This window comes from Centrocercus urophasianus, unplaced genomic scaffold (genome assembly GCF_019232065.1).
Source record: "Centrocercus urophasianus isolate 14NV4802_14NV808 unplaced genomic scaffold, USGS_Curo_1.0 seq_906, whole genome shotgun sequence".
Lineage (NCBI taxonomy): Eukaryota > Metazoa > Chordata > Aves > Galliformes > Phasianidae > Centrocercus > Centrocercus urophasianus.
The window spans coordinates 1,461-12,955 of NW_024885540.1; the positions used below are offsets into that span (position 1 = coordinate 1,461).

Genomic DNA, 11,495 nt, shown 5'->3' on the forward strand with positions numbered 1-11,495 from the left:
GTTCCCAGAATGAAGCTCTGGTCTGTGTCACAGGAATGGGGTGTCCTGGCTGCAGCCCATGTGCGGCCGCCTGCTGACCCTGCGGTGCTTCCTATGAGGAGAGCATCTTTGGGCTGAACGCTCCCATCCCAGGTGCGGTTTTCTGGGAGTTTGCCTTCACTTCTGGCAGCGTACTTCTGGTACAGGAAAGGCAGCAAGCAGGGAGAGCGGCGCATAGAACTGAAGAGCAGCCTTCACCAGGTGGCAGCGGGGTGAGAAAGGGGATTGTCCATCTCTGTTCCTGTGAGACCTCACCTCTGTGCTGCATCCAGGCGTGAGGCTGCTGGCACAGGAAGGGCACGGAGCTGCAGCAGCGGGTCCAGAGGAGGACACAAAGGTCCAGAGGGCTGGAGCACCTCTGCTATGGATACTGGCTGAGGGAGCTGGGAGTGTTCCACCTGGAGGAGGGAAGGCTGCGGGGAGACCTCATTGCAGCCTTGCACAATTTAAAGGGAGATTATAAACAGAAGGAAAATCAACTTTTTACATGGGTAGATGGTGAGAGGACAAGGAGGAACAGTTTAAACTAGAGGGAAGATTCAGATTAAATGTCAGGGGAAAGTTTTTCTCTGAGAGGGCGATACAGCACTGGCATTGCTGCCCAGAGCTGGGGTTGCCCTGTTCCTGGAGGTGCCCACGGCCATGGATGGGGCCCTGGGCAACCTGATGGAGTGGTTGGCAGCCCTGCCCACGGCAAAGGGGCTGCAAATAGGTGATCTTTGAGGTCCCTTCCAGCCCAAACCATTCAGTGTTTCTGTGACTCACCAAGTGTGAGCTGGCCATGCTTATACCAGTGGGAAGACCACTAATGGACAGAGTGTCCTACGTGCCATCCTGTGCTTGTCATAACTGTTATGCTTCATATTTGGCCTGGAGCTGGGGCTGTTCAATGGGTTGGCTCGTTCTGCACACCGTGATATGAGGGTTCATGTAATGGTGCTTCAAGAGCTGAGAGCCCTGACATGAGGTTTGCTGCTGCTCTTTGGTGCCTGGCTGTTTCTATCTGCTTGTGTTACTTGCCAAGGGCATTGTGTGACGTGAGCTGATGTGGGGCTGACTAACAGCACTTACGAAAATGCTGAATGGATGATAGAAGGTGAACAGATGCCGACGACAAATGCCAGTGAGGTATACAGACCACAAATGCTGATTATTTTTTATTTTGTTTTTGTTTTTAAACAAAAGCTCCTGACCAATAGCCAGCAATAATACAAAATACAGCCTGCATGTATTTTGTTGATTATTTAACATTGTCTTTGCACAAAAAGCATGAAGTATCCACTGAACCAGCAGGGTGGAGGTGCTGCTGACGGTAGGATCAGCAGCCCTGGCACTCGCACAGCAGCATTCCATGCGTCGTCTGTTTGTGTCACCTGCTGGGTTTGTTGAGCTCTTGGAGCTGTCTGATGCCCCTTGTCTTCAGAAGGTTGTTTGGGAACAGGCTGCAAGGAAAAGGAAGGAGCTCCTGCCTGGCCCTCGTGCCTGCACAGCTCCCTGCTCCCATGTGCTCCAGTGACCGGCCGCCGTCTCTTTGTACATGCATGCATGTGTTCTGCTGCATCCAAATGTAGCTCTGTCAAAAATGCCAGTTGTTTGCTTGAGCAATTTGAAGTGTCCTGAGCAATTCTGAGAAATAAGAGCGTGTTCCTGCTGGCTCAGAGATTTGTAATTGTCAAGTTGTGAAGATTGGAAGGAAAGGTCAAACAGAAGGCAGAGGAAAGCCCTGGCACAGGACAGCCTGCTCGTCACACAGGAACTGGTTGTTCTTTTTCCAGGACTAGTGAAACTGTGATTAAACAGTGAGGAAAAAAACAGTCCTTCATCTGGAACACTTAATGTGAACACCGTGTACACAGTCCAAACACCACGTGGGAAATATGTTCCTTAATGTCAAAGGGAAAGCTCTCAACATCTGCTTTCTCTTTCTCACCTTCTTCTGCCTTTCACACAGCCCCTGTTCCCTGGAAGCAGAGCTGTTGGCTCCCTTATGCCTTTTTGTAGCAAAGGTGCCCTGAAACTTAGTGAGAAACAACAGCCTTTGCTTGATTACCTTCAACTGATGTGAAAACCTCTGGTTGGATTTAACAAGCTGGTGATTTCTTTCCCTGTCTGATTGTACCATATCCATCCTTTCTGGAGCATCAGAGCTGATACTTCCTGGGTACAGAATAATAGAATCATTATAATTGGTAAAGACTGCTAAGATCATCAAGTCCAACTGCCAGCCCATCCCTCTGTGCCCACTGACCATGTCCCTCAGTGCCACATCTCTGTGTTTCGTAAACACCTCCAGGGATGGTTACCCTGCCACCACCTCAAGCAGTTTGCGCCACTGCATCATCATTCTTCCAGAAAAGAAGTTTTTCCTAACATCCAACCTGAACCTTAAAGCTTAAGGCCATTCCCTCGGATCCTGTCGCTAATCAGCTGGGAGCAGAGGCTGAGCCCCTGCCTCCTTTCAGGGGGCTATAGAGGGTGGTGAGGTCTCCCCTTGAGCCTTCTGTTCTCCGGACTGAACAGTCCCATTCCCTCAGCACTCAGTCACTTTGCCCAGGTCATCTGTAAAGCCATTAAACAGGGCTGGTCTCAATACTGGCCCCTGGAGAACTCCACTGGTGACTGGAACTCCATTCACCACCGCTGTCTGGACCTGGCCATCCACCCAATGAAGACTACAACTGCCCCAACTGTGGGCTGCCAGCTTCAGGTGCATCCCTTTCCCCTGGGCTGTAAGTGAAGAGAAGAGGCTGAGGGGCTGAAGCCCAAGCACTGTTCTGTTCTTCAGGCTCCGTCCACCTGCCCAGACCTGGCTCTACTCGCCTGGCTGCAGCCATGTCTCTTTGCTTGGCATCCCCTATGGTGATGTGATTTTGTGCTTTTCTGAGTCTCCGTGTTTTGCTGGGCACATGGAGATGCCCACTGGTGTTGTGGATGTCCTGAAGTTGCCAGCAGAAGTAGCACTGTCTGAGCAGCGGGGGTCTGATATGCACCCTGCATGACCTGGAGCAGGGGGGCACCATGCTGTGTGACCAGAGATCAACTGTCCTGACTTGAGTGTACACTTCTAGTTGCTGTGACACTGCTGTCCCATGTAAGCTCCCAGGGCAGCGCTGGCCTCTGGGCCTTGTCCTGCTTTCCAGGTGTGGGAGGCTGCTGCTGCTCCTGCAGTGCCCTGGCCAGGAATGAGCTCTGCGACACTGGGCAGGGATGGCAGGTCAGCTGTTGTGTGAGCTCTGCACGTAAACATGGGTGGATTTCCTGGTAGGTAGAGTCCTCAGGGCAGTGCATTATGTAAATATTTATTGACCTTCATCTGAAATGAGCTGTGCAATGTGCCCGCCCCTTCAGCCATCACCAGCTCATCCCAGATGCATCCTGATTTCACACCATCCAGTTCTCCACACCGGAGATCTCCTGGTGAGAGAACCACAGTAACAGTGCTCTGTCCTGGGGCTGACCACAGACATCAGCCCCATGTGGGCTGCAGGGTGTGCAGCAAGAGCCCCGTGGCTGCTGGGGGCATTGGCACATGCATGTGCCCTGTTCACGTGCACTGAGCTGTGTGGGCCACTGCCGGAGGCAAGGCTGAGGCTGGGGCTGAGTCCATTGCTTTGCTTTGCCCTTCCCATGCAGCTCTGGCTCGGTTTGGGAGCTGCTGACCTTGACGTTGTGTCCATGTGGTGTGTTCTTAGTGCAAGTGCTGTTGGTCAGAGCCGGCAGGGCTGGGCCTGGTGTCCGGCTGCTGCCTTAGGGCAGCACCAGTGCCTGACTCTCCCCCCCCAAATGCCACCCCTTACACAACCACACTCTTGCAGGATTTGCCATGCGTTCTCCTTGTGTTCCCCACCCGTATGTGGGGTGGGTGGAGCTGTTGTGCTGTCCTCTCGCCTGTGTGCAGTGTGTGCAGGGCAGAGCAGTGTCCCATGGCACTGCTGGTAGAGGTCAGTGCTTGAAAAGCCATGACTTCTTTCACTGCTCTCCTTAGCTGGCATAATGACCTCATCCCATATTGCTGTGGGAGATGCTGTATGCCCAAATCTTTGGGAGAACAGCCTGGGAAGGACCTGACTCAAGAAAACTGTGGAGATTCCTGTGTTTTGTACGGTTTGCAGCATTGCTGATGGTACTCAACAGCTGAAACTGCAGTCGGAGGAGAGGCGGTTTTCCTGTCATGTGCACAGCTACAGAAATAACTCCTGTCTTTCAGTGGGCCGCAGCAGGGAGTATTTTGGGAGTAGCCAATAAAAGGTGCGGGTTTTGCCTTACTGCTGTGCTGAGCTCTCCCATCGTGGTGTGGGGGCAGCCCAGCTTCATGGAATGGGGCTTTTCCTGTGGGTGGGGGCAGCTCATACATCGTTGCTCAGCCCCTCCACACAACAGCTCCATTCTCTCCTGCTTCAGTCCCTGCCAGTCAGGAGTGCTGCTTAATTTACATAATTTTACATAATTAGGCAACATATAGGTTAAATGAAAGACGGTGTTACAGCCATTCCTGTGTGGCTTGATGGGTGCCTTCATGAGGACCCATGCCCACCTCCCAGGCAGGATGGGGACTGTGGGTGAGCACCGCCTGCTTCTTGCAGGGGAGAAACATGGAGGAATGTGCACAGAGAGAATGAGCTGTGTGTCACAGGGTATGAACCCTGGAGGAAAGTGGGTTAGAATGTTTGAGGATGGTTGCACTCTTCTTGCTTAATTTTTATCCTTATTTCCACAACAGGTCTAGAGATGCATTCTCTCAGGCCAAGAGCTCTTGTAGCTGCAGATCTATAATAGTGCAGGATTTCTTCTTGGCGAGGCACGTCTCTTTAGGGCAGAGGCACTCTGCCAGATAGCGCAGGCAGAGGAAATGGGCAGAACCCAGCCCTGGTTGGAGGCTCCCCTGGAGGAGCTGCTGGGAGGACCCTGATCAGGGCTGAGACCCTAAAGCTGCTGCTGCCCAGCTTTGATGGGTGTGAGCTGCACTCGCTCATGTGGATTTAAGAGCATGGCTTTATGATCCTTATATCTCATGTTAGTCACTCCATTTCCACGTGTTTTACTGGGCAGGGTGGCACTTAGCTGCACTGGGGGCTGATTGGGGTGGTGAGAAACTCCAAAGGGCTCCTTGCTGCAGCTGATATCTGCCTGAGAGTGCCTGCTGCAAGGCCTGTGGGAATGGTCTGAGGAAGCATTTGTATTTTTTTTTGCCATGTCCCTGATGTGTGTTTGTGGCTCGCAGGGCACAGGCAGCTACTTCTAACTTCCTTGCTTTACTTTTTTCCTTCCAGCGGATCGTTGTAAAGAAGTACAGCAGATCCGAGAGCAGCATCCAAACAAAATCCCGGTAAGTGCCGATTCTTGCTCTTCTCATAACGATCTCTTAAAATCACTCCACCTGCATCAGAGGGCTGCCTGTGCGTGGCAGTGTGTGCCAATGCAGCACTGGGCTGATGGGGCAGATGGCCCCGGTGGAGATGGCTGCAATCACACCTTCCTGCTGGCAGCAGTGTTGGCAGGCTGTGCTTCAGGGCTGCCTCCTCAGTTTCATGCCTCCTTGCTAGGAGCTCTGGCCACAGCCTGCAGCAGGTACTTTAGAAATCATCTGCCCACTAGAGGACAGACCAAGCCTATGCCTGCCCAGGCTGTCAGCTCCAGCATCTCTTTCTGGAGCTCGTTGAGGCTGGGCCCTTTGAGGGCTTAAAGCTAGCTCTTGTGAGCCTTGAAGAATCTAAAATCACAGGGGAGCAATGCTGTTTGACCCAACCTGCTCAGCTAAGTGAGACCTGGTGACTCACGGGCAGTATTGTTGCATAGGATGCATTAGCAAAGGCTTAGGGTCTGTTTGGTGCGCACAAATAAATATCTATAAGGTTATGTGGTAAAAGAAACACATCTTAACACCCACAGAGGAGCATGGGGAGGCATAAGGCAGGGGATCCAAAGTGATGGATGGAAACCTAAACTGCTGCATCCTCAGAGAAAGGAACGGGTTGCTCTGGGTTCCTGCCAGGGTTGTTCCAAGGACTGTCGTTGTCCAGGGCAGGTAGGCAGCAGGATGAGCCCCGCTGGGGCTGAGCATTACTGTGTATGTTTCTACTGAAGGATCTCCACCCTGCTGGGGAGGACGCAGGAAGCTGTTGGTGATGTCCATGTGAGTGCTGATCTGTGTGACTTGCCATGCACAGGCACATCCTGTGTGATGTGTGTTCTAAACACACATTTGTGTTTGTGCCTCCTGAGTCTTGCTGGTGGTCGGACCTGGAGACATGGAGCTGCAGCTGCCTGGCCTCTGTCAGGCTGCCATGTCTGGTCCCACTCCCTAACAAAACCATTCCAGCTCTTCAGCATTGGCTCTACAACAAGGCTCGTGTCTGCAAGTGCTACCCAGGCTCTGCTGTTGACCCTCCCACCTGTGCCTGGCTCTCAGAGGGTTCCCCACACTGGTGGGTACCCCTGTGGAGAATCCCCCCATCTGAGGCAGCAGCTTGGAAGAGGACCCAGAAGGGAGGTGCTTTTGTAGCCAAGCCCAAGGCCTCAGGGATGTAATACTAGCATTTGATCATACATTTCTCTCCTTGGCTAGACAAGAACTTTGTGTCCACTGGACACCTGTTCCCTTAACTGGGTTACCCAAATAGCAGCTTGTGTTCTGGAAATAGAAACTCCTGGAGACCCTGAGTCTGCTCGAGGCACAAGGCAGCTGTTTCTTTAGCAGCCGGGACATCCTCCTCAGCCCATTCTTGGGTTAATTGAGAGGCATTTGTTTGTGGCATGGAGCTGGCTGGTAATTAGAGATGCCTTCCTCTGTTCCTCTTAGAGGTGAGAAATGAGCCTCAGTGTGGCTGCACAGGGCCTTCTCTACATCAGAACACAGTGTGTGAGCAGCTGCCTGTCACTGTCACCCTTTGTGCAAACTGCTGTTAAAATCTGAAGCTCTGGGTGTTGCCTCTGTATTTCCCAGTGGGCAGAGCTGCATCCCTGCAGGTGGCAGTTGTGAGCACCCAGTCCCTCCAGTCTCTTCATCTCCCTGCAGCCAAAGTATTCATCTGTGAAAGTGAGACTCAAATAAGTAGAGCGGGGTGGCCCTGATTGAGTTTGCCATCCCTCCTGCAGAGGGGAAGGGAAGTTAGCAGGTTGGTAAGAGGCGTCCTGGTACAGGAAATTGTTCTTTCAGCAAGGCCCCATATGGCAAGAGGGGCTGAAGGAGCAGTACCTACTTTTTTCATGCTGTTTTGCACTGGTGAAAGAGGGGTTGTGGCCAGTATGAGAGCATCTTAGAGGGCTCAGAGGCCCTTCGTATGCTAGTTGTCCTGTTTCTTGGGCTCCTGGGTTGCCGTGTGAGTTTCAGAGGGTACTGAGGTGCAAAGTTCCTACCAAAGTGCCTTGCTCCCATGTCTGGGAACTGCCTGAGATGAAGTTCGGCCCATGCTGGTGAGCTGTGAGATAATGAGATGTGCCCCATGGTGTGGGGCACTCGTCAGATGTTCCAGCTTGCTGCTGCTACTGCAGCATCCCAGCACCTGTGTCTCATTTGGCTCTGATGAAGACAGAGCCTGAGAGCTTTGCTCAGCTCTTCTTCTCCTTACATCTCCTCTGTTCCCCACAGCTGTCTCCGTTCTCTGGGTGCTTCCCCATACTCAGTCTCCGCACTGCTCAGCTCTACATTAGTTCACAGTTAGAGCACGGTGTGTGTGTGCAGGCTCTGTGCGGCTCAGCCCGGCTGTGGCACTGGGTGCTTCTGGCAGCCTCTGGGTGAGCTCTGCTCCCACAGCATCCTGTTGTATCAGCAGAGGGAGGAGCTCCTACATGGGGAGATGGTGCGGAGGCTGTCGGCCCCACCGCTCCCCATCAGGTCTGCACAGGGCATGCAGCATTGCATGCTTGAGATGCAGGGCTGCTGTTGCTGGTGGTGAAGGCCCGCCAGTGGCTGGCTGAGAACTGCTTCTTTCCCAGGGCAGCCTCTGCTGCAGAGAGAACAGGAAAGGACGTGGGATGGGCACGAAGCTTTCTGCAGTGGGAAGAGATCTGGATGTTCCTCCAGCACCCCTCTGACAGGTGTCTGCAGGGGCCCCGGGAATGCTTACTGCTTTTGTTTGTGCCCGGCAGCAAGAAATGCATTGCTGCTGGTGGCAGAAGCCAGTGTGCATCATCAGATGGTTGAGAGAGGTGAATGGAGCAATGCTTCCTGAGTTCACATCTTCCTTTTAGCTCTGCAGAGCCATCTCCTGGGCCCTGTGATCTCTGCTCCTCCACTGCCAAAGGCGTTTGTGGTCTCCTGGCTGTTACTCTGGTGAAGGAGCTGGGAAAACGGCTTCTGGGAATTGCCATAAGTGGAAAATAATGTTCAGTTCAACTTGGAGAGCACAGCGAATGGATTAGTATACAAGCGTCACTCTGTGGAGAAAATAACTGGGTACTGGAGAGATGTGGGAGTCCAAATGTCACTCTAAGGGGAATGAATTGAGCTTTTTAAGTAAGATCATTAATTACTATAAATGCCTACCACCTTCTTTCTTAGTAAACAAACAGCACATTTCCAGGTTGGCTCAGAATAGTAATTGTAGCTGTCAGGAAAGACATTCATTAATTATAATGGATGAGAAAGGTGGATAGAAATCCTTGTTTTGTCTTTTCAGAAGGTAGGTGTGGTGAGAACTTTATTGATGGTGGGGGAGGACAGGCCGGGCTGTTCCCTCATGGCACTGTGCTGAAGTGGTTGTGGGTTTCTGATTAGCTGTGGAGTTGATGTCTGGCTGTTAACGTGTGGAACGGGACTGGCAAAACCCAGCTGCTCTTTCTGAAGAAATGCCTTAGGTGACTTCGCAGCTGTTTTTAAGAACTTTGTTTGGGAATATCTACAGCTTTTCTTAAACAGGCTGAGTGATGCTGAAGTGCAGCTTCGTGGTGCAAAGGGGAAGGAAAACATCTCTTGCTGTGCAGAGGCTGTCTGGTCAGGACTGGTCAAGCTGGGCCAGCTCCCTTCTCCCTGCCTCTGATCCCTTCCACCACATAAGTAGAAGTTAGGTCCTCGGCTCCGTTTTGGTAAGTCTGAAAGTGGTGTTGGTACACTGCTGCCGTTACAGATCTCCCACATGTTAGGGGAGGTGCACTATGGCCCACTGTTTCACATTCAGCTGGAGCAGGTGATGCTTTAGTCACTTATCTTGAATGCTGTCTGTGGATGGGTTCAAGCAGACAGATGGCTCTGCTGAAGATGGTCTGCAGCCAACCTTCTGGTCACTGCTTGTGACCTCTTTTTGCTGCTCTGCCAGCGAGAAGCAAGGTGGGGTCTCACCTCAGCTTTTCCATTTGTATCAGTTTGATCTGTGTACGATCTTGTGCCAAGGGTTGGGAACATTGTGGATAAACCTCCTCTTTGCTGTCTTCCCAGGTCATCATTGAACGCTATAAAGGGGAGAAACAGCTGCCAGTGCTGGACAAGACCAAGTTCCTTGTCCCAGACCATGTCAACATGAGTGAATTGGTCAAAATAATCCGGTGAGTAGGGTGGCCCTGACTGACGTGCTGTGAACACACAGCGGTGGGGTGAGGATGAGGCAGAGGCAGCTGCTGAGGGAGCGGATGGAGGACAGGAAAACCACAGCAAGTTTTGCCGGTTGTTTGTGTGAGGGGCATGTGGCCGTTACCTTTTCCTCAGGATACTCCTGAGGGGGACTCCAGTCTCCTTCCTTCAGCTCAGATAGAGGAGGAAGGCCCTCTGCTTTTGCAGCAGTGCCTGGGGAAAGGGACTTTGCTGAGTCCTGCCAGCTCAGAAGGCCAAGAGCCCCAGCAGCTCAGTGTGGCTCACCAGCAGCATGTCCTGATGCCAGCCTGGCCCCGTGTGAGCAGTGCTGTGGGGGAGGCAGGACTCACTCTCACAGTGGGCTGACCCAGACCTCCTGCCCTTGCTCCCACAGGCGCCGCTTGCAGCTGAATCCCACCCAGGCTTTCTTCCTGCTGGTGAACCAGCACAGCATGGTGAGTGTGTCTACTCCCATCTCAGAGATCTACGAGCAGGAGAAGGATGAGGATGGCTTCCTCTACATGGTCTACGCTTCCCAGGAGACCTTTGGCTACTGAGGCCTGCCGAGAGGTGGCACGTGGAGACAGAATAACTGTGGCACATGAGCTCCCGGCCCTGGGAGACAACGACCGGAGGCTCATGAGAGGGGGACAGCGCTGACTCCCTGTCTCTCCCTCCTCCCTCTTCCCATCACCCTCTCACCAAAGAGGCTCATGGCGTGTGTTGGACTCGCACAACCCTTCACTTCTGTGTAGATTAGCCCCGCTCCATCCACACACGTGTGTGTGCATATACATACAGGCAGCCAGGCACACACATCAGGCCTCGGCTTCCCATCCCATCCCCTCGGCGTAACCTGCTGCTCTCGCTGTGCTGTGTGCGCGTGTGTGTGTGTTCCCAGCCTGCTGCCAAAACAGTTTGGCTGCTGGTGGAGAGAGGACAGGACACTGTCACCTTCACTTTCAGTACAAAGAGAGTTGCCTCCTCCTTCCAGACACTAGTAAAGGGCAGAAAGTCTGCAAAAACAACAAATGTAATCATTGCTCCTGAGTTTTAATTGATTTTAATTACACCCATATCAGATTCTTGGTGCTACTGAGTAGATGTAGGCGTCTCTGTGTGACTGTGGATAATGTATATCCTTTAGATTTGTTTCATTGGTTTGTGTTTTTTGTTTGCTTTTGTTTTTGAGGGACAGGTTGGAATGGGAAGAGGGGTGATCTTTCCTGTATTCTGTAGGGCAGTCAATCAAGCTTTGTTGCACTTTAAGGCATAGTAGATGTCCGAGTGGAATTTACTTTTTAATTTATACCGGTTTGCCATATTTAGTGCTGCTCCTCTGATGACAGTTGTACCTAGATTGTCTTTCTTTTTTTTTAAATAAAAATTATTTCCCTTCTCTCTGTCTCCCCATTGCATGCAGTCTTTCAGTCTCAGTGTGGCAAAGAGTTTGCTCAAGGAATGTATGGATTTGTATTTGCTATGTCCCCGTTCCAGTTTTTCATGTATTATACCAGAAAAATGTATATGATAAAATTCCACCCAGTTTAATCTATACAAAGGTATATATATATATATATAATAAATATACATTCAAGTTGTGTCTTGTAGGTATGTTTTGTTTCCATCTCATTTGTCTCTGTCGGTGCGTCCCTCAGGTAAGTGATGTATATGTGATGCATGTTCCTCATGTTTGCTGGCACACTGTATGCCCAGCCGTTGGTGCTGCTTGCTCCAAGGTCTGGCAGAGGGACGAAACTAAAGGTGGAAACTTGGTTTATAGGCCAGAGCACTGGATAGCAATGTGGTTATCCTTAACCTACCTGTGACATACTGTTAGGTAACTCTTGTGACTGAGTTGCCTCATGGGAGAAAAAAGCTTTGGAGTTGGAAGGATTTGCACAGAATCACTGCTTTTAAACAAGCCTTGAGCAGTGCTGGAAACCTCCCT

At 51.6% G+C, this 11,495-nt stretch overlaps 1 protein-coding gene across 1 annotated transcript; it reads left to right on the forward strand.

Annotated features, from left to right (window-relative positions):
* Positions 1 to 5,281: 5,281 nt before the first annotated feature.
* On the forward strand, positions 5,282 to 11,154 carry MAP1LC3A (microtubule associated protein 1 light chain 3 alpha; the record flags this gene model as incomplete). Its single annotated transcript, XM_042839411.1, has 3 exons — positions 5,282 to 5,365; positions 9,413 to 9,519; positions 9,939 to 11,154. Coding segments are annotated over 3 exons (354 nt in total), but the record flags the coding sequence as incomplete, so codon positions are not given.
* Positions 11,155 to 11,495: the final 341 nt, after the last annotated feature.